General features: G+C 37.6%; 1 protein-coding gene across 1 annotated transcript in view; it reads left to right on the top strand.

The window, feature by feature from the left end:
• Positions 1-3,275: 3,275 nt before the first annotated feature.
• syn2b (synapsin IIb) overlaps positions 3,276-24,363 on the top strand; it is a 70,999-nt gene continuing 49,911 nt past the window's right edge. The window contains exon 1 of the mRNA XM_055027541.1: positions 3,276-4,380. Within this exon, the coding sequence (XP_054883516.1) occupies positions 3,935-4,380 (446 nt within the window). The 5' untranslated portion in view covers positions 3,276-3,934. The remainder of the gene's footprint in view (positions 4,381-24,363) is intronic.

Here is a 24,363-nt window from a genome sequence, read left to right as displayed (position 1 = left end):
TGCCTTTGATTCCTGAGCCCAGCAGATATAGGGGGTCTGCAGTGTCATAGAAGAAAGCCATGGTCAAAATTTGAATCTCTTGTAGAGTTAAATGAAAACATTTAGATACATAAATGAAATTGCCTTCATCCAAGTAGTGAACATAATCGAGCTGTTTAATATTTTGTTCACAGGTTTTCTATGCTGGCTTTTCAGAAATGTGATCATTCTTAAGAGTTCCTGTCATGTAACATGTGGGCCAGCCAGGCTGAGCTCAGGATGCTAGAGGAGTTCACGCTGCAGCTCTGTGACTCACTCAGACTGTCTTCTGCTTGGCTAAACCCGTACCATCTCCTCCCCCTTTCATCAGGAGTGACTCATCGTGACTTGCTACAAGAATCCTCTAAGTCTCTAAGTTATGCAAAGAAAAAAAAAACCCAACAAGATCATATGTTCTATAAGGAATCAAAGTGGAATTAAGGTAAACGGAAGATGAAGCGCCATCTTGAAAATCTCTGCCTTTGCAACAGAGTGTCTCTGCTTATAATAACAGATAAAATTGTACTCTACCTTTTCTCCATCATCAGCACAATTTCAGTCATGCTGCACTTTAATAAATCTAAAAGCCACAGCTTAATGGTTTCTGTGTCCAGCCGAGTGTTAGGGGTGAATACAAGGTGAGCTGGATGATGTGCTCTGGTGCAGTGATTTGATGTAATCTAAAATACACTTACTACTCACCTGCAAATAGTTATGAGTCACATCTCTTCATGTCTGGGCGTCAAGAAAACTCAATCATTGCCACAAAGGTCAGGGAATATATTTCCATTATTCTGTGCTCAACAAATGTGAAATAAAAGGTTTAGTGTTTACAGAAATACCAATCATTTTCTGATATTGAAACCGCTTCAAAATCTTTCTGAGATGTCTGCTTTTTGAAAACAAGATGAAGATGCGACACCTTTGACCAAATTTTCTGAAATTTGTTCTCTTAATGCCACGCTGTTCTTCTTCATGTAGCTCAGACGTGTGTGGGACTTTCTTCCCGCTTCCTCTTCTTTCTCCCTCTTTGTCCTGTCATCTTTGGGCGGTTATGTGAAGTAAGGCTTAGAGAGGCGGTGCAGACGCAGGCTGTTTCTGCTGATGCCATTTGGCAATTGTTGTCTCCTTATGCCCTGAAACGATGAATGTTTAATGAAGCCAGGACCTCCAGGAGATGTTTGTTGAGAAAATAGTATTGAAAGAGAGAAGGCACAACTTCTACTAAATCATTCATTGTGCAAAGGACAATATTTTTTATTCTAATTTGAATTAGTGTGTATAAAATCTTGAATGATTTGCCTTTCATTACAAAGAAAGCTGAATCCTGCAAAACAAGAATTTGCAAGTCATCATCATGCTTTGATTTAATCTTATCTCATTGCAGCATTATATACAGTTCTTTTTGAAAAACACTAGAGAGATCATAGCGCAACAGTATTCTTCATAGATCCTCACGGAGGACAATCTTTTAGAGGCCCTGAGAGCTTCACAATGTCTTAGCTGCTCTCTCTAGTGCTGTCAACCACTTAGAGCCAAAACTCCATCTGCCTCTGGTATCTCCAGCTTCTCTTGTCCTTTTGCTTGATGACGAACTAGAAAGTGAGTCCCTCTGGCAGTAGAAATCCAATCAGAAAGCGAAGAATAAGACATCTGAAGAGTGTCTACCACTTACAGATTTAATATATGTCTGATATCAAGACATCCTACCAAAGGCGAGAAAGGGCTGAACTAAAGAACAGCACAGATGCATTAATCATCACAGTACAACAGTAATAGAGGGTTCACAACCTGTCTGGTCTATAAGTTGAGACCAGGCAGGTACTGATTACCGCTTCTGGGAAAAATTTAAAAACTACAATGAAGAGGTGATGGATGTGGTAACAAAAATTCTGCTTAAACAGGAAGGTAGAGTTTCTTTCCTATTTTCCATTATGTAAACATAAACCTTAATGTTTGAGAGCAGGAAACCTGAGCTTTTATTGGTGTGTTCAATATAACTAATGATTTCCAATCAAGTTCCTTTTTATTGGCAGCCTTAATGTTTTTTATCCTCTTTATTTCTTGCGACCTGGGAGGCTGAGCTTCACTTTTTACTCACTGCTTCTACACATTGGATTAGTTTTTCTTAATATATTTACAGATTATTGAAAGCAAACATTTACACATTTTTTTTTTCACTGACATTTAATCAGACTAAATCTTTGCAGGTTTACGTCAATTAGGAATACAAAACTCATTTCTATTTAATAAATGCCAAAATAGTGAGTGGTACACATTACTTTTATCAAACACATTTGTTGTCACATTGTTGACACATTTGTTATTTATACACACTTTAACTATGAATGTTTAGACTCCATTTAAAAATTTTGTGGATTTTATATATTTTATATATACGAGATTATAAATATATATATATATATATATATATATATATATATATATATATATATATATATATATATATATATATATATGCATTTTTTTTTCAAAATCAAGTTTTGATTTCATTTTCAAGCAAATTTTTTATTTTGACGTGTTGATTTTATTTTTAAGACATTTTTAATGTTGATGTGTTCATTGTATTTCAGAGCCATTTTTTTTATTTTGAAGGATTGATTTCATTTTTGAGCCATTTTTTTATTTTGAGGTTTTTACTTTATTTTCCATTGTTGTTTTATTTTGAAGTGTTGATCGTGTGAAACACTTTAGATTTCAGTTTGTTAGAATGAGGATTGAACCCACGACCTTGGAGTTATTAGTACCGTGCTCTTACCAGCTGAGTTAGCTCAGCATAAAGAGCATAAAGACTTTTCATGCATTCAGAGTCACTGCTGCTTCAGAGTGTCTGCAGCATATGGCACAATCTGTTTCTGAACCTTTCATTCAGACAGGATAAGGAAGAACAACCAGAGATGTGTAACACGCAAGGACAATCTAAACAGGTGTAGGTCAAAACACAAACTGCTCACACTTTACTGGTAGATCCTGAATCAGGTTCAGTATTAAAGGGTTAGAGTAATGCATCATTTGTAACAACCGAGTTCAATAATCATCAGGAAAAGAGATGTGACATGTTGAGCCAATGACTGAAATATGGAAGGATGGCAGCAGGAGAAGGTGGGGCTTGTGAAGCGTGATGGATGGTGTTTCCAACTGTGAACCCAACCTCGAGTGCGCGTGCAGGAAACCCCCTCCACCGGCTGCACACGGCACGCAGTACCACAGTGTTGCAGCACGACACTTGAACGTTGTCTGTGATGTAGGAGGATGATGACAGGAGAGCGAAGTGGGAGGAGGTGAGGAGAGAGGGGGATTCAGCCAGTGAGTGGCTCAGGGGGAGGAAGCGAGAGGAAAAAGGGCAGAGGGAGCGAATGAGAGAGTGAGATAAGCAGGGGCAGCAACATCTCTTCGGTGCATTCAGCTTGCAGCAGCTCGGGAGGCAGGAAGGAAGGAAGAGAGGAAGAAGGAGAACACCAGCACCTTTCTAAAGGGGGCGACACCGCACCTCTGTAGCTCTCTCTCTCTCCAGCAGATACACACTGTCCCACGTCACAAACACGCATTTTCAGGAGGCGTGAGACTCGGGAGGAGGAACACCACTCACACGCTCGCTGTTTCTGCTGCCCCGGCTGCACTTTCGGGAGCCGACTCTTGAAGACTGGACCAGAACTGTTTCCATCCTCGCTCGCTTCATCCATCCTCTCCTCCCTTTCCTGCTTTACCATCCAACACAGAAGCAGCTCTCTGTCACGCATCCCTCGATCATCTGGACTGATTTGTTTGCTCTGTCATTCATTTAACCCCTGATCCACTCTTCCTTCACTCCTTTCAGCCTGGACATCAGGAGGCGCCCAGTCAGGACAAGGATACATCTACAGTCGACTGAGAATCCAACCTTTCAACCGAAATCATGAACTTCCTCCGCCGCCGTCTCTCCGACAGCAGCTTCATGTCCAACCTGCCCAATGGCTACATGACAGACCTTCAGAGGCCTGATCCACCTGCTCCTCCACCCCCCACTGCCTCCTCTCCTTCCCAGCAGGGTGCAGCCCCAGTCTCAGGTCCTGCCCCTGCCCTCTCCCCAACAAAAGCTCCTACTCCATCCCAGGTGCCTGCCAGTTCTCCTGGGCCACAGGAGCGCCGTCCATCCCAGGTGGCTCAGCAGCCCCAACAGGCCCAGTCCTCCTCCTCCTCTGGTGGATCCTCCGGCTTCTTCAGCTCCTTCAGCTCCATCACCAACGTGGTCAAACAGACGGCTGCATCCGCTGCTGGCTTTGTGGAGCAGTCGGCCCCTTCTCCGTCCCTGTCCAAGAAATTCAAGATCCTGTTGGTCATTGATGAGCCCCAGCATGAGTGGTGAGTGTTGAGAAAATGTCACAGATTGTCCAAATATCTGTTGGGAAGCTGTATGCAGTAAAAAGGTCGCCCTGTATTTTATGTTTGGAAAGCTCCTTAGGTTTGATACAGAAAATATTTGGTTCTCAGTCAGCCAGAAGGCACATAATTTATTAGCTTATTTAATTAAATGTGGGTGGATTGGCATGATTTTGATTTGTATGCCATTAAAATGACTTGTTGATTGATGGTTGGAGTCTTCTGTGAAATCAAAACAAACCAATAGGTTCTATTAGCCAATAAAGTTGCAACACAAACATGAAATTTGATTCTTCTATTCTGTTGCTTCATATCTATGCAATAAAATGTCTTCTCCCAGTGGTGCTGCTCTCAAAATAGCTCTGTTAATCAAAACAGACAGGAATGATTTTCTCTGGGCTTTGCCTTAACACATTCCATCGCCCATCTCTGTCACTTGTCTCAGCTCTTGTGATATGACTTGTGCTTTAAGATGCTATATTTGTGTCTATGTTAGCATCTCTCGACAGCACAAGCTGCAGCTATAATCCTCATGCTATCACGATGCACATCGCTGATGGACAAAAAGCATGTAGCTCTGAATAAAACATAATCTTCTACAAGTTTAAAGGGAGCCTTCTGCAGAGCAGTGATGTTGCAATACTGTCTACTGTATTCGGTTCCTGGAAATCAGATTTTCATGTGGTAGCAGTTGATGATGGATTGCTAGAATGTCTAATGTTGTCATTAGCTGGATGTAGCTTTATCTTATCAGGCTAGTACAAATGTCTTGTGAAAATGATTGCTGCATGACCTTTCCTGTTTAACAGATGCTCTTTTGGGTTGTTACAGGTCAATTATTATTGATCACTTCACATGAAACATATCTGAAAGCTTTACAAGAAGCAAATATGCAGATCTAGATTTCCTAGAATTAAATAATAATAATTTAAAAAAAAATACTCTTCACAATCTGGGAACAATATAGAAAATGTAATTCCCTGATTTTGAAATGGATGTTTATGTTGGCAGAATAATGTTGAATACCAAAGCTTCAGTAGAGAGCGAAAGATGAGAAAGAAAACAGTACACTATGTGAAACAGTAGAAGATGTAATAATGTTACAAAATCCAATATTACATAAAACTTTAAGATGTAATATGATACATTATATCACACAATATTTAATGCTTCCTTGGGGGTTATTGTTTTATGAAGCAGTGCTAAATAACTATTCTCACCATTAAAGAACACTTAAAATGCATGTATTAGAGTGATACTTTATACACTTAATGAAAATAGGTGATAACATTTTAAAAATTCCTACTTCAACACCAACAGAGATTTTACTGCTGTACTAAATACAGTTTTTATCTAGATGATCACAGATGCATTTTTTAAACACTTTTGATCATTTTGGAAATGTTGTACCTTCTGCCTCAAGGGCAGAGTTCATGCTCAAAATGAAGGTTGTATGATTACTTTAAGAAAATCAGTATGACCCTCTGAAAGTACATGACTGGCAATTGAAACTTCAGTAGATTTTTTGCAGGCTAAATGTGACTGGCAGTTCTAGGTTATGATAATCCTGCATTTTATGCTATGATTGTTTTCATAGGCTGCCACCTGAGAGGTGGAAGTCTCTAAATGGGTGACACTGGAGTCTAAACTCATGAAGGAGGCATTTGAATGCATGGCTTGGCTTTATGTAATCCTGCTTCTATAACATCTGTTATGATTATACTGCATCATCTGTTACTTATAGTTAAAATGCATCAGAAACTTCAGATTACTGACGTTCACGTATCAATAAAAATACATAATAAGGTTCTTTGTGCTCAATCAAGAACTGTCGCTTGTGAACAGATTGTACATGTACTGCTTTCATCTTATGGAGAATTGTAGGGTTCTGACCAGGCTCTAACTTTTACAACTGATAATCACATCAAATGACTTGGAACAGCCACTTTAATATAGTCTGATTAAGATCTTGTGCTGGAGTTTTAAAATGACAACTTTAACCCATAGTATGATACAGAATTAGTTACAGGAGATTGACAACATAAATAAAACAAAAAAATAAAGTCTAATGTCTAATTTTTGCATCTATTTGCTCTGTTTTCAGAAGTTTTTGTTATATTTTGTTTTCCAGATGTTCCTTTACTCTGAGAAATATTAATATTAATGTTGTGTTCCTTGGAGGAAGATAGCAGAGCTTTCACAAGGCCTCTGGGCCAGAGTAGCATTTGGCTGAGTCTTATTGATTTTCCACACAGAAAGGAGTGGTCGGCTTTTAGTAGTTCAACTTGGTAAACAGAAGATCTCACTGAAAATATTGCATATGAATGTCAATCAGTTTGATATAAGAGGTCTAATCCTGCCCTTTGACTTCTAAAACAGCTGTCATCTGAAGGAAATATTCACCTTAACATATTGCTCAGCTGGGCTGTGAGCAGATTCAGTTTTAGCAAGTATATCTAAAACACACACACACCACACACAAAGCGAGACAGACAAAGACAAAAATGCATCAGTAAATACAGCACACAGTCACTGCTAAAATGACTGAATACTACAATTTTATCATTTTCAAACAAAGAAAGCACAACATTATTTACTGAATTCTCTTATGTTTGTCAAAGAGCAGGAAAATGAAAGATTTGGTGAAAGAACTCTAAAACTCCCTCTTTTTAGGGAAGAGACTAGGAGGCAGTCAGATGCTTATGAAACACATTCAATCAACTATTTACAACACACATCAGGTTCTAGTAGTTGGTCAGTCAGGTGCATTTCAATACAATCAATGATCTAAAATAGAAAGGACTGTTGCCTGTGAGTCTGTACAAGTTTAATGGCCTCCAAAAAATGTTACACATAATTCTAGAAAAAGAATATACATTGATTAATCACCTCATCTTATTAAAAATGTTAGTTTTTTTCCAAATTGGCATGTTTCCATTAAGAAAATTTATTTTTGTAAATCCATGTTGTCCAATTTTGTGGTTAATAAAAACGCAGCTATTTTGACAATGTATCTTCATACCTCTAAATTGCAGACTTTGTTATTCTACCACAAACTTAATTTCTAGATTCAGTAAATGATTAGGTCCAGCATAAAACAACTCATTATAGCCTGCACTGGAAAGTGACAGGAGGAAAACAAACAATCGTGACATAGCAACAAATGCAAATGACGCAAATATGTCTTTATGAATAGTGCCTGTTTGTTGCATAAACAAGCTGAGGCGTCACTGCTCTCTCGGCATCTGACGACTCCTGGTGTGCAGATCTCTGCAATAGGATTCTCTGACTCTGTCACAAAAAGGCCATAAGAGGAGCCCATCAATGAATCTAAAACAGAAAGAGTATGCAGTTTCAGCAGTTTGGAATTCAGTTATGTCTCATTTAAGATTTATGTAAGTGCCTCGAGCAGTTTGAGGTGGAGGATAGAGGAAGGAATGTCCTTTCTTTCAAGGTTGGAACTGGGACATGGAGGAGGGTCGATAAAGGAGAACATCTGGGAATCTCTTTTTTTATCCCTTTCACTTAATGTCTCTGTTGTGTCTATTCAAGTCTAATATTTTTCTCTATCTGCCTCTATTTTTTATCACGACTTTGTGTTGCTCAAGAGAAAATGCTTTGGGTTCACGATGTGATGATGTTATAAGAAGAGACGTGGTGATGCAGCAGTTTCAGCCCAAAGGCCACATCTGGGTTTCCTCTTTTGCTCTCTGCATTTCTCTGCATCTCTCTCGCACCTTTCGCTGCATGTTTCAAGTCCTTTATTTTTCTACATATTCAGTAAATATGTGCTCTTCAGTGTCTGCCAGAAAGCAAATGACTATATTCACTACCTGATATTGCATAAGCACTCATCAGATTCAATTATTTTGGACTGTTGACTTTTATAACTGACTCATAGGGGATGTGATTTTTATTTTTTGACTGCAGGTTACAGATGAATATCCTTTGCTTTGCCTGCAGCAAATAACTGAACTTTAACTCTGCCATTTTAGTATTTATTATTATGTAATAACTTTAGAAGCTTGGTAAAAACAAAAATACTTAACTCTGACTTGAGATGATCCTACAGTCACATAAGTGGCAAAACAAGCTTCTGTTGATCTATTGTATATAGTGTTTAAAATAATTATAGAACATGTCAGTATTTTTCTCAGCACACATTTCAAATGGTTGTATAGTTTTAATACCTTTAAATGGCATCAATATTAGTACTTTTATACCTTGTAGTGATTGCGCCGTAGTCTGCTTGACCAATGTGATTGCACTAACTTGACTCTTGCATCCAGAATGTGGGTCTGGCCGCCTGGATTAGTGAAGACACAGGCCCATAATGAGAGCAGGTGGAGAGGAAAATACTCATATATCTCTGTCAAATTCACACACTCATGCATGCGTGTGCACACACGCACGCAGACACACACACACGCACACACACACACACAATCAAGCAGGTGGCTTTCTGTTATTCTGTTTTTAAGTTATGCTACCCAGAGTAAATATGCGCCACTACAGAATGATTTGGTGGTTTCCACCTCCTTGTTTCTGCTTATTGTACCCTCAAGGAGTGATTTTAAAAGAAAGTAGGCGAAGGTTACTTACTACTGACAATGTCTCCTTTGCAGTTTAAATATGTCTTTTTAAAAGACACCCACATACAAAACAATACAGGCACTCTGTTGACTTTAGGTTAACTGGTGCATCATTCACACATTTGAGTAAGTAGATGATAAATGGCAACTATTCTAAATCATTGGTGGCACCACGACTCTCAGCTGCAGGTCACAGATTCAAACAGTAAGATTCAGGACTGACCTTATTAGAGTCAGGGGCAATGTCACGCTGACTTTAGAGTGTGCTCCTGGAATCGACCTCCTGGTGGCTTATACCACTTATTGGTTGTCATACTACACTAGTGACATTTAAAACCTTGCAGATGAGAAAGATTACACTCTTCAACCTTGGAAATGTCAAAATATTGAGTGGCTATTGTGCTGGAAAGATTAAGTTATTTTTCTAAATTCTGAATGACAAACGTGACATTTTCATTTGTTTGAATTTGCCGTACAGCAAATGTTTATTTTTTATGATTTCTACTGGTAGCTTCATTTTGCAGGGCCAGACCAATTTCTACAAAGCTGTTGGTTTTACAAAGTGACTTGGCTGTGATTTTTTCTGGTAGATAGACTTTCTTTTTGTGTTTCTTTAAACCAATCATAGTTGACTTCACATGCACAGAACCCTGCAGGATGTATCTTTGATGTGTCTAGGTCAGAACTAATTTTAGTTTGCTAATACGCACAAGTGACCCTGTCGGGCAGCAAATGTTTATGAACAAACTCTAATGCATTTGTTTAGAACCAGACAGAAATAACCAGTCATCTTCCTGATAAAGGCAATATATCTATCTTTGTAAAAAATTATTATATTTATACCTATGTATATGTGACATTTTTTAATGTAAAGCTATGCTTTGGAATATTTTTACTGCCACACATTTATCCCAGATTGTCTCAGTGCAGGCAGAGTTTTATTACATCTGGCTTCTGTTTGCTTTCCCCAAGGCCAGGCTATTTGTAAATGCAGAATCATGCCAATACCCAGTGTGTATTAATGGCTTTAAGAAGAGCTGTTATCCTTCTGCTGTACTGGGACTGAGTATCACAGATCACCCATTAACAAAATGTTATCAGTAAAGGGAGAGCAGTCAGCCTTTTAGCTAATTTTAAAGTGTGCTAGGGAAGAATGTTACCTTATGCATTGCTGAATTATTTCACTTTTACTTTTTGGGATTTTGCTAGTGGTTTTTTCTCTGTACCCTGTAGCTGAAATTTTACAATGGCAATTAAGGAAGTGGAGCTCTAGCTCTAACCGTCAGTCTTGTTAATATGAATCTTCACCTCAGCAGACCTTGCACTTGAAGAACAGAAGTAATTGGTCCAACCATCCTTAAGGTAATATCTGTCGTATTTCTGTAAAGATGAGAAACAGTATTCTTTTTAAAGGTTATAGTGGGACAAAGGACGGATACAGAAGGGAAAGACATATAGCAAGTGGTCAGGGGCTGGGAATAGATCTGAAAACAACTGCGTTCAGGACTGTGGCCTCTGGTGTGCCTGCTCCACCACTGACCCATGTGGTTTCCCTGCAGACTCTTACACTCTCCTGTAGACGAAATACACAATAAAATATGTGTTTTTATCTAATTTTACATTTTATATCAAATACTGTAAATCCACTCACTTCACTCTTCAAAACTTGTAAGGACAACATCATGAAACAACTGTCATTTGTTTACAATAATGTATCTGGTTGTATAACTTGTTGCTATGGATAGAGATACTATTAAATAACCTTTCAGTCTGAACTGTATTAGTAATTCAGCTCTTTCAACAAGATCACCGATTGCAGTGGCCAATCATCACTGATTCGTGGAGCTTCTGTGGGCTGTCATTCCTGCTGTATTGGTCAAATTGAACCCGGGTCGATTTGCAGTCTGACTCATGCCTCATTGAGTTTTCTTTTAGCTCTTTGTTGTCCATGCAACAAAGCGATTTATCAGAGCTACCTATAGGATGAGCTATTTGCACTGAAAATACACAGAAATGGCTGGTTTAAAAATTGCTGCCTTTTGAAAAACATTCAAACTATAGGGTTTGAGTTTTGCACTGGTGATGGCGTCTTTGTGCAGTGGAACAGCTCCATCATATTCCAGAGATGAAAGACTGCCTTTGCAAAAAGCACAGCAATATCTTACAGGGCTACACAGTAAACAGGACCATTCAGAGTTGCAGCCTGGAGTAGAGTAGACCTCTGTTGCTATAGTACCCGGTAATGATTCTGAAAAAATCAGGTTGTAAGCAGGGATGTAGTGAAATATGAGACAGAACAGTTGACATTTAGTTCTCTGGTTGAGCTAAAGCAAAGAAAAAAAAAGTTGTTTTTTTTTTTCTTCAAATTTTTCTCCCTTCCTGATTTTGTTCTCATATGGTTAAATAGTTTGTGAGCAAATGGACATTGCATATAAAAGTGCAAGAAAAGTATGAGTTTAAAATAAATTGGGGTAATAAATGCCTCAAACTTGTATCCAAAATATATTTTTAGTCAATGCACGTTCAAGAGGGCTTCACATTCTCTACAAGAAAATCTTGACCTTTCTTTCTGACGTTTGCAAGCTCTCTCCGTGGGAGGGCATATTCTTGGTTATCAGTTATCTTATCTTCACAAAAAAATATGCAATTCCAGATAACAGAAGACTTGTTGTGTCCTCTGTGTGTCTGTATTGTTCTGTGAGGGACTGACAGCCTGTTTCGTTGTCCAATGACAGCCAGAGATTGTCATTTGGCCTGCCACAAAACTACTTGAAGGATGGATGAATAGATGAAAAGATGGAAGGATCATAAAACTGTCATTTGATTTACTCAAATATTTCAAAAGATTGTCAGTTGACAAAAATGCAATTAGGTACATAGATGGATTAAAAAACTGTCTTAAAGGCATAGCTGTATTGTCCAGCATTAGTAGTTTGAAGCTGTTATTTGTTCCTGCATGTTGTTTTCCCTTTGGAGAGTTGCAGGTTAGATTGATGATAATGACTGTAAATTTGCCATGGTTGTAAATGGGACTGTGAGAAAGAAAGGCTGTTTGGCTCTGTTTCTGTCTTGCAGCCTGTCCTGATAGAAGAGACAAATCACATCTCTCCTCTGTGATCTTTAAAGTTGGCACAACTTATAGATGAATGGATTCTTTCAACAGGATGAAAATACAGTTAGGGCCAGAAATATTTGGACAGTGACACAGGTTTTGTTATTTTAGCTGTTGACAAAAATATGTTCAGAAATACAATTTGTGCACTTTCAGCCCAGTATGGGCTGAAAGTGCACACTCCCAGCTGCAATATGAGAGTTTCCACATCCAAATCGGAGAAAGGCTTTAGGAATCATAGCTCTGTAATGCAGAGCCTCCTCTTTTTCAAGGGACCAAAAGTAATTGGACAATGGACTCCAAAGGCTGCAAGTAACTCAAAAGGCCTTTCCCTCGTTAACCTGTAATCAAGTAAGTAGTTAAAAGGTCTGGGGTTGTTTCCAGGTGTGTGGTTTTGCATTTGGAAGCTGTTGCTGTGACCAGACAACATGCAGTCAAAGGAGCTCTCAATTGAGGTGAAGCAGAACATCCTGAGGCTGAAAAAAAAGGAAAAAATCCATCAGAGAGATAGCAGACATGCTTGGAGTAGCAAAATCAACAGTCTGGTACATTCTGAGGAAAAAGGAATTGACTGGTGAGCTTGGGAACTCAAAAAGGCCTGGGCGTCCACGGAAGACAACAGTGGTGGATGATCGCCGCATACTTTCTTTGGTGAAGAAGAACCAGTTCACAACATCAACTGAGGTCCAGAACACTCTCAGGGAAGTAGGTGTATCTGTCTCTTAAGTCAACAGTAAAGAGAAGACTCCATGAAAGCAATACAAAGGGTTCACATGTAGATGCAAATCATTCATCAATTCCAAAAAATAGACAGGCCAGAGTTAAATTTGCCCAAAAACACCTCAAGAAGCCAGCCCAGTTCTGGAAAAGTATTCTATGGACAGATGAGACAAAGATCAACCTGTACCAGAATGATGGGAAGAAAAAAGTTTGGAGAAGAAAGGGAACGGCACATGATCCAAGGCACACCACATCCTCTGTAAAACATGGTGGAGGCAACGTGATGGCATGGGCATGCATGGCTTTCAATGGCACTGGGTGACTTGTGTTTATTGATGACATAACAGCAGACAAGAGTAGCCGGATGAATTCTGAAGTGTACCGGGATATACTGTCAGCCCAGATTCAGCCAAATGCTGCAAAGTTGATTGGACGGCGCTTCACAGTACAGATGGATAATGACCCCAAGCATACAGCCAAAGCTACCCAGGAGTTCATGAGAGCAAAAAGGTGGAATATTCTGCAATGGCCAAGTCATTCACCAGAACTTAACCCAATTGAGCATGCATTTCACTTGCTCAAATCCAGACTTCAGACGGAAAGACCCACTAACAAGCAAGACCTGAAGGCTGCGGCTGTAAAGGCCTGGCAAAGCATTAAGAAGGAGGAAACCCAGCGTTTGGTGATGTCCATGGGTTCCAGACTTAAGGCAGTGATTGCCTCCAAAGGATTCGCAACAAAATATTGAGAAAAAACTTTTTTGTTTGGGTTATGTTTATATGTCCAATTACTTTGAGCTCCTAAAATGTGGAGTGTTTGTAAACAAAATGTGTACAATTCCTACATTTTCTATCAGATATTTTTGTTCAACCCTTTAAATTAAACGTTACAATCTGCACTTGAATTCTGTTGTAGAGGTTTCATTTCAAATCTAATGCGGTGGCATGCAGAGCCCAACTCACAAATATTGTGTTACTGTCCAAATATTTCTGGCCCTAACTGTATGTCTTGTTCTTCAACAGCATTATCTTTTATCTCAGTCATTTGTTAGCCCTGTAGATCAATGCTTTTTTTTAGCTGGATCATAGAAAATATAGTTAATTATTCAGTTGTGTAATCTAAAACACTCAATGGGAGTACAGTAGGACCAAAGCTGCAAGTTACTATCAGTCCCATTATGGCCTGATCAATATGTATATTTGGTTTTATTTTTAAAAACAGGTTTATGCATGAACTATTTAAATGATCTGAACCAGGACACAATCGGATTCTTCGTAATGACTTATAATTGAATCTATTTGTCTTGTAAAATGCCCTGGGATGATATTTGTTGTTATGTAGATAATACAAAACAAAATTAATTTGAACTGTGGTGTAAAATGTGCAACTGTAAACTCTTGTTCAACTTTTTTTTTAACAGCAGCCCTTTTACCGACTAACATTTTCATAATTAAACATTTATTAAGCAGTTCGTTCTGCATGAGCTTGACTTGGAGGTTGTCAGAATTTGTAAATGTGCCTCTCTTTGCATAATGTGTATAAATGTGAAAAATCACCCCGTGTATTAGTTGTATCTGTTTTTCAGAATCTTCTCTGGATTAAATAGTTTGCTCTGCGTTATGCCTCAGTAGATAAATGGACTGTATGAATATTTTACCGCCATTTTGAAATGTTAAATCAAAATTGATCTGTCTGCAGCAGAAATGCAGCAATTAGCTAAATCAATAATTTAGATTCACATTTTGCATATGCACTTAAAGGTTATATTTAGTCAGTGTTTCAGCTCATATTAATAACCTGAGTCAGACATGTCCGCCTTTATCTTAGGCTTCTCTTTCTAATTTCTAACATGAATGTGTAAATATGTAAATGTATCTGTTCTGGGCAGAAAGCCATTTCAACACTGTCATATTATGGAGTTTTGCCTCTTAGTTAAGTAGGAAAATCACATCAGGTGTAATGCGGTTTTCTTTACCATTACGGTGAAGGTAGACATCCATAAAATTAATGTAAATCAGCATGATGTCCTATAAAGCAAACCACACTGCTCTAACTTCTCTGTGTGTGTGGTTTCTAATTTTGATGAATGGATTACATTAGTGCAAGTGCTAATTGTGCTGGACAACCTGCACTGTTATTCACTGAAAAACAATGCTTCGTTAATTATACATAAATTGAACTTCAGGAGACAACTCAAGCTAATTTTTTCAACAAATTAGTACATGAGAGACATTCTTCAGTTTACTCCTGCTTCTGCTTTTCTCTGATAGGACTCATTCAGTTGAGACAAGGGCAATGATCATTGCTGACTATTGAATTTGAATGTTTTGTGTTAAATACATTTTATGTTGAGACAGCAGCTCTGTCATGACCAGCAACCCAATTTATTTAGCAAAGCTTGCAATACAGAGACAAACTGAAAAAGTCAAACTACCGTGGTGTTTCTTGGCTGAAATGTGTTTATTCATTTCCAGTCAGAAATAATTAAGTCCATCACAACATTGTAATATACTTTTAAAATAATCAGAATGAAGATAAAAAAAAGAAAAAAACATCTAACTTTAAACTTAATTATTATTCAGTTCTCAGCTTCCGTACTTTGTGGAACATTATTTTTTAGCCTTTGTAAATTCTAACAGATATTTTGCTTTACAAACTTAGATCTTGGAGCAGGTAATTGATTAATATTTCTGAAATACAGTCCCACATCACCAACCTCCATGCTTTATCATGAAGACGTTATACTTCAAATCACAAGTTTGGCATTTCTTACATTTGCAGAGATGCTGCAGATCCATATATCCAAGCAGCTCCAGTTTGAATCTGTATATGAAGTCCTCTATTAAGTTCAGTTTATTTATTTAGCACCAATTCACAACACGTCATATCAATGCACATGCTTATGTTCCAAGTTTCCTAGTTATCAAACAGTGGAGTAAGGTTTTATTCAAATTGATTATTTTATTTTATTTTTTTTATCCAATGAAATCCAGCAGATTGCATTACTTCACTGACCTGTAGCCTTCACTTTTCCTGGACAAACGTGTAGCAACAGTGGAGAATTGCTTGCATTGTGTCATTGACTTTATTCCTGTCTCCACAATACATGTGGAGACAGGAATAATTCCTTTTTAATATAAAGAAACCTCCAGCAGAGCCTAGTTTGTTATTTATTAAACACACATCCAATAAGATTTTTTATCAAGAAACTTTCAGCTGGCTTTATGTGGTCGGCCAGTGAGGTTTGTAGTTGTTCCTAAACTTCCTTATAATGCCCCCAGTTGTGTCACTGGAAATATAATTTCTTTAGTCTTTCTTTATGCAATGTTTTTCAGGTCTTCATGATAAATATACCCTCTTTGCCTCTGTGGAAGTTCTATTGACTTTCTCATCTGACATCTTACATCTCACCCATATGAGAGTACAAATAATTTGATCAGCTCCAGAATATCTTCATCAGTGGGGTTCACATGTATTGCACATGAAGCAAGGAAGACCAAACAGTTGCTAATATTTTCACTCACACTGTGAAAAAACTGTGTTTCTAAACTCAGCTTTGACTCAGGTGGATATTACAGAAATAAAAACTCCCTTTTTTGCAATTTAAGGAGGAACACAAAGCCATGGATGGTTTATTTTTGTCATCGTTGTTGCCATGGAAACACACTAATAAGATCAGGGGATTGTAAGTGTGTGCTGCTGAGATGTTTTTGGTCATTGTTGACATATTTAGTGTGCTCAGGGTGCAATTCAACCCTCATCAATAACAAAATAACCCCCCAGTACAACAGTGAGGATTATCAGGACAGACCTTTTGTGAATCTATTTATTGTACACACAATGGTTTTCTTTTTATGTGGCTCAGGAGGAATCCTTCCAGTTAGGTTTCTGTCTCACTCTTCTCCCACAGAAACACACAAGTCTTTAAAGTTATAGTTACCATAAAAAAGTGAAATGCTAAAAAAAACGACAAATTACTGAAGTGACAATTGAGAAAAGAAAACATGACAGACACATTTTGCATAAAGGTGCAGACCAGTCACCTGCAGCACTAGATCTGAAACTGAACATTGAGGATTGGATTAAGGATTGAGACACAATGTGCAGCCAAGACTGCAAAGCAGAGACGTTTTTGCTTCTTATGTATCAAGAGGCAGCTGTCAGAATAGTTTCCAATATGATCTAAAAACAGATTTTGTCGTTCAGTTCAGTGATAATGATTAGAATATCTAATGCTTCACCTTTCTTTGTAATTAATCAATGTTCAGATCCAGACCGGGATCTGATGCCAAGTCAAATTTGTAGTCACATCAGTCATTTGCAGCAGATTTTATTTTTAGTGGAACAAATAAGCTGCTACAGACTTTTCTGCCACTTACAAATATTGGATCTCCCATAAAAATTCAATGTTCCTTGGTCCAGCAGATTACTGTATCATATTAACTGTACTCTAATTGAAATGAAAGTACACATGATTTGATCAGCTCCAGAGAAGGGCCAGCCAGGGGAAGCTTTTCCACCCCTTAAGTCATCCCTGTATCCACTCAATGCACTGGAGAAGCAACCTCTAGGATGTTTAAGCTTAGCGATTAAACACATTTTCAGGTTTTCTCAAAATATTTCGGAGGTTCAGTGAAATCCCTGGTGTAGAATTCTGAACTGGGTCGTTCCTGCTCTGTCTGCCCCCCTTTTTGTCTTTAGGCTGCGAGCTGAGCAGATTGAGTCTGCCTTTTGTTTGTCTTCCATTACACCGGAGTCGATGTGAAGCGCTGTTAGTTTTGGATTCAGCTGGGAATAAGAGGTATCTGACAGAAAGTGGATGCTAGGAGCTGCAGGAAAAACAGACAGAGGAGATGGAGGAGCAAACCTAATGAGCTGGTTTGAAAAGCACTAACTTCACTCACAAACGAGAATGCTGATGATCGAAAATGGAAAAAAAACAACCTGATGTTGCTGTATTAATTTGCATATTTTGCTAAGCTCCACATATCTATTTCTACCAAAATATGAAGATAGTAACTTCTAAAAGCTGTGTGACAATTACCTATGAAACTCAGAGTAACAATTATTATAAAATTGATGCATGTCAATCCAAAGTTAAAGGATTAACTTATATATTAATGTAATAAAAGGTGATAACTCTTTCTGACGTCAGCTTCAAACAAAACACTTCCTGTATGTCACAGTTAAGGTTTCATACCAGTCAATGCACAATGATAATAATCAAAAAAGTTTTTTTGATGAAAAAGTAAGTAGTTTAGGTAGTAGTTTAACAGAGCAGCTCTAACCTTTCTTCTTTTTTCAGTGTGTTGACATCATTTTCCCACAGCTGACAGTACACTCTGCTGACAGAAACAACAGTAAGCACCTCACAACAGCAGGAAATCTGCAGCTGGTGAACAGAATCTGCTTTCTGCAGCTATTCACCACATTCTGCCACCTTTAGTAACTGCAGTGAAAACTTGCTTCCCTGTTTTTGTGTTTGGGGCCCAAGATTCCTGGCGGCACCCCTGCTTCCATATTTTGTCTTTTCTAGATTAAGCATTAGCTTCCTTGAGTGATTTATGACTTATTTTTTGTAATCAAGTGTACCTTTTTCTTCTAGTTTTTACAACTATCACTTTATAATCTAAAACAAACATGTGTTTGTTCAGCAAATCTTCACATTGTTTTGAGTCTTTCTGGTTGATATTTTGCATGTGTGTCTTGTTTGTGATTACTGATGTAAAATGCATCTAGTCAACTATTCTGCACTGCATCACATTCACAACAATGACTGATTAACTGAAGTTATTTCATGCTTTGCAGCTACACACTTAAACCTAAACTGTATTTTTGCACCAGTAAGAAAGATTCTCTCAATGTTTCTCTGTTTGAAATTGCCAAAAGTCATTTACTGACACCTCAAAATGTCTTTACATAAAATTTTGTGCATAAAATGGCACCATTTGTCGCCATTAGTAACTGGATGCTGGATAAAATGTCCTAACTTATTGTTTTACTCGAGTTATTATGGAGATCTAAATTTGTCTGCAATACAAAAAAAAAAAAAAAAACAAGTATAAAAAGATTTCTGTGGTCTAGGATCAAATTATTTTTTCTAAATATTTTAACAAGAGAGAAATAATGAGCCCAGCTTTTCTTTTTGTTGTTGCTATGAATACCTGTGGGAGGTTCACAGTCAGTCTTGAGGGTCAGGTGAAGGACTGTTCACAGCTAAAATAGGATTTTTAGGAGTTATTGAGGTTTGTGCGCTTTTAGATTGGGAAAAGACACATTTCCTAAGCAAGAAATTGCTTATGATTCTGTAAAGTCAAGATGCAATTTTCTTCACCTTTTAAATCTGATAGTAAATTATTTTTATTATAACTTTTCTAATGCAGGATAGAGTGTCTGATAATATCTGTGTGTAAAGCGTCTCGACTAGTGAGATCTGAACAACATAATAGAAAGACAACATAATCTTTAACCTCTACTGTAGCCCTCACACACAGTCTTGCAGCAGCTTAAAATATCAATTATGTCAACAGAAAATCCAGAGAGATAGTTAATTAACGTTTCACCTAGTATATAAATAAATAACTTGTACACTTACGTAATTACAGAGATTTGCCAAAAATTCACAAGTCACCATAATAAAGAAGTGTTTGATTGCCTATTAACACAAATAATTGATCAACTAATCAACTGCTAGAAGATAAAAAAAAGTATGAATTGATGTGGTGAGGATCAATTTTAAGCAACTTTGAATGTGATGATTTGTTGAGATCTGAGGACTTCATAACCTGATCTACTGGGATGTTCACACGTCCATTTGTAAGATCACAGAGGAAGGTTCAAAGAAGATAAAAGTTTCTTTATTTGTGTCGAAGATCAGAGGCAAAGGGGCAGACTGGTTTCAGATGTTAGCAAGCCAACAGCATCTCAAATAACCAGTCGCCATGCAGAATGTGAGCTTTTCATTCCCTGAACCTTGAAGCAGATGAGCTACAGCCTCAAAAACATTTGTGCATTTTTCTATCAGCTAACAACAAGAAATTAAGGGTACAGATCACATTATTATAGTTCTTAAAGTTGGACAGTAGCAGATTGGAAATTGTTACCTGGTGCAAAAGTCTTGATTTGAGCTGCTTCATTCAGGTGGTAAATCAGAATTTTGCATTAAAATCATTTAGTATCAGTTCAGAATTATTTAACACCCAATTTAACTCTGTATTGTTACTGGTCATATCATCCTGCTATGTTCATCTCCATTTCTATTTCTAGAATAATACTCCAAAAAGCTAAAGTCATCCCAATTTGGAGACAGCATTTAACACACTCTACTCCAATGACTTCTATGTCACATATGCTGCTTTGTCCTTCTGTGTAATTCTTTTATGTCCATACAATCAAAAATTTTCATATTGGGGTTTGAAAAGCATGTATAACCCAGTACTACTAAGGCACACCTAAATAATCAAGACCTGTAAGATGAGGAAGTATGCAACTGTATTTACAGACAAGCCCACTGACAGAGAAATAAAGCTGCTATGCTTTCTCAGGACTAGTCATATCTTGTTTCATGTAGGGTAAGATATTTGTTTTGTTGTTTTCAACTCTTTCAAAACAAGATCGGACTTTAGTATCAAATAACTAATACTTGCAAATAACATGCAATTATATGCAATCTAACACCTTTAAATCAGAGGTTAATTATTGAACCGCTGTAGGTCAAAAGTCGATGCAATTAAAATGTATCCTTTTTCCAAAGAACAATAACATCTAAAACACAGATTAGAGTAAGAAATGGTATAAAGAACTAATATTTGCTCTGGCTATTTTCTGTTTTCTGTAGATAATATACATTTCTCCATATGTGCGTGCAGTGTACATGGTGGCTTGTGTGGGAGGAATTGCAGCGACTTCTAGTGTGTGGTATCATGCTGAGAACTACCTTCTGCACATCTGCAATTCATGTTCTGGATTTTATAAACCAAGCACTTTGCCGTATTATCCTTAGGAATTACAGCAGGGCTGCAGCCACATTTAGCAAAGTGTGTCTGAACCTGTGTGTTTTCATGAGCAGAGTGAGCTGCATTTTGAGTCGTGACCAGAAAATATCCTCCATCCAGAGCTCAGCTCAGACACCCACATGGAGGTTTTGCTGCTCTCAGTGGAAAGCTGTGCTGTTTGCTGAGCGGTGCATGCGTTTGTTAACCTTGCTGTAAAACATAAGAGAACCGTACAGGTTAGAAGAGTCTACAGCAGCTAACACTCCGCACCTCATTCTGAAAACAACAGCCTCCATCTAGGACAGCCACCAGGTCTTAAGGCGGTATGACAAAGGTTTTTTAGGGGGGTTTGTCATCAGTTTTCAGCTTGTCCTTCACAGGTGGAACTGCTGCTTTGAAGGGTGGGTTTAAGATCCTGTCAAGTGCAGCAGCAAATGGCTCATCTTTCACAAGAACAGCATAGCCCTCAGGGATAAATCTGTGCATACCATGGATCACAGCTTTCAAGCAGTAAAGGTTATAAAGCAGGTAAAATGCAGCTTTTAGATTATCTTTCTCAAGTGTGTTTCACACTTGAAAGGCTCATTTCAATCCTTTCTAATCAGTGTTTGTAATTATTTTCAGCACAACCGATATAAATTGTTACCTGCAGCCGCCTTATTCTGTTTCATTGGGATAGAGATAGAGTCATGGTGAACCACATATTAGAAAATGTGAAGTACACCACTGAAGCATTGGAAATGTATTAAAAATAACAAGGGTGATTGACACATGTGCATTTTGTTTCAATTTAACACAATGCATAATAATGCAGTCAATAATAATTTCTGTGACAGGCAACATGAGCAATTGCAATGCTCCCACAATTTCCCCACACGCCCTCGTGTTCAACCAGAGGATCTTAATTTCAACGGTATGTCAAATGTTGCACCCATCCATTCCCCCTGTTAATCTAAAACAGTAAAATAAATTCAGGTTTTTATTTGTAAAAAAGATTTTGAATCATGTATAATTTTCTTTTTACATCACAACTATATACCACTTTGTGCTTGACTTTCACATTAAATTTAAATGAAATATATTCAAGTAGAAATACTCTGAAAACTTGACAAAACACTGGATCTGTTGAATTGTTCATTATGTTATAGATTAAAGTAATTTTTCATCTCAATTTCTTGAGCAGTTTGTAAATGTAATGGATTTTGTCACCAATATGGTCAATAAAATGCAAACATAATGCAGGAGTCCATTGGTCCATAACAACAACTGAAATGACAATTTAATATTTAGGCTTCCCATTGACAAATTTAGACAAATTTTCATGTTATCCAATAATTTTTCATAAATCACAAACAACCTAGAGGAAGATTATGCTAATGAGAGAAAAACACAATTTATTTGTTGAAGCCCTTGGCTTCTTAACAGCAATAAACATGGAATATTTAGAACGAATGTGTCGTCTTGTGGCCAGTAAGTAGGCAAGAAGAGTAATTATATGTCAGCTGTGAAAAGGAAAAGAAACACAGCTGAAGATAGGAGAGGATGTGAATGTGCAGAGGCCTGGCTTTCAGATGGAAGAGGAAAAGAGTGTAAATTGAGGAAGGTAAGTTAGTGCTTCACTCTCCACCTGATGTCTTGAGGTGTCAGTGCAAGGGGAGTGAATGATTGGAAGTGAATTGTGGACAAACTAACTATAGGGGCTTGCTTTTATTTCCCCAAGTGAGACAAAAGACTGGGAAGGTGGATTGAGGCAATTTAAAATGAAAAAAAGGCTCAGGAAATGACAGATAGTGGAATACAACCACTGTGAAAGAAGCGACAAGCTGCAGGGAGATTTGAGGAGAGCAACAGCAACCATAACACTCAAAAAGACCCAGAAGTAGAGCATTAGGAAGATTAATGAATGGAGGAAAAGCACATGGATGTGTGTGTACGACTGCGGTTTGAAAGGAGGCATCGTTAGGTCTGAATGGTAACCGGAAATATGTGCGACACGTGTCTTCATCGTTTGAGTGAGCACCACGGCACACGAATGCCCCTGGGCTGCTGCACTCAGCCATGTTATGGCTGAATAATCTCAACACAGAGAGAGAGAGAGAGAATTAGAGAGAGAGACCAGCAGGAGGATGAAAGGGTGAAAGAGAAAGGATAATGGTATAACCTAGACACAAACATAAATGGCCCAGGAAAACCAGAGAGGATAGTAATTTCCTGAAACTTACTAAAAAATAATGTGTGCCTGAAATCCTGCAGCTGTGTTTATTCTTCGCTGTTTGTGTAGTTATTTTTCTTTACACAGGTAAACAAATTAAAACTGTGATTCATAAATAAACATTGTGAGGGAAATGGTTCATTCAACTCCAGGCTATCATGATCTATCTATTCTTAGAGGACTAAGTATAGTGGATAGAGATTTGCAGCTGTTTTGAATATTGAACCTTACTCAAGTCATGAAGCATTAAAAGTTGTAGAACATCAGTTCCAGCAATGGAAAACAAGGATTATCTTCAGAAAAATTGGAATAAAAAGACTAATTTATAATTCAGGATTTTAAAAGTTGCAACTTTTTGTGTGTTTTTCTGTCTATTTTACAAAATACAGAAAAGCACACCCCTTAAGATAAGTAAAAAAGCGCTTAGATGAAGCTTTATTCTTTTCCTTTTTTTCAGCAAATAGATTTGGAATAAGTTACAGTCAATATTTAACTGCAGAAAAGGCGATAATAAGTATTAAAAAGATTATTCTTACGGAGTTCATGAGACTGTTAGATCACCGGACACTGAATCAATAATGTTGTAGAGTCCAGATGTCAGTTAAATTGTTCCTAAAGTAATAGGAACAGGAGGGTGTGTTCTCTATACAATTGTTCTTCTCAAATATATATTTATAATACATGAGGAAGTGATGTAAACTCCGTTTTGTTTTTGTTCCGTTTCATTTTTGTTTCTATGAGGAAAGGACCGAGAGCCTTAAAGCAAGTGGGATGTTTCAGTTTGGCCTTCATATTAAATACTCCAACACGTCTTTGGCCATAAAATGTCACAATATTTCTTTAAAACCCTTGCTCAGTCTGATGTTAACATTGGTACAACATACTTTTAAGAAGGTGTTTCTCACATTGCAAAAAATAATTTAATCTCAGACTAAAATTATTGTAAATTCCACTAAAGAGGAAAGTATAATGTTTCAAGTTAAATAACTCTCAGGAGAACAACAGAATGTAAAATTACTGTGAACATACTGTGTCATAGTGTATTCACATACTACGACACAGTCGGCTCGTGATGGCTCCTCTGTCACAACTGATAAACAAGAATAAGTTCTTCATTTAAAGTAAGAACTTTTGTATATTTCAGATATTTCCTTTCTTAAATGAAGTGAATTATGTTGCAGCTGAAGATGTTTTGAGTGGAAGAGTTTTCTGGCAAATTCAGTTCACAGTTTTGCTTAGAAATTTACTAACCCTGCTATGAATCCAAATTGTGTAAAAATGTATTTTTAAACCATCGCAAAGAATATTTTATAGCATATTTTGAACTTGCTGTGT

Source organism: Poeciliopsis prolifica, unplaced genomic scaffold, assembly GCF_027474105.1.
Source record: "Poeciliopsis prolifica strain line A6 unplaced genomic scaffold, Auburn_PproV2 SCAFFOLD003, whole genome shotgun sequence".
NCBI classification, from domain to species: Eukaryota; Metazoa; Chordata; class Actinopteri; order Cyprinodontiformes; family Poeciliidae; genus Poeciliopsis; species Poeciliopsis prolifica.
Note: the sequence above shows the minus strand (reverse complement) of the source record. Positions and strands in the feature narration are given on the sequence as shown.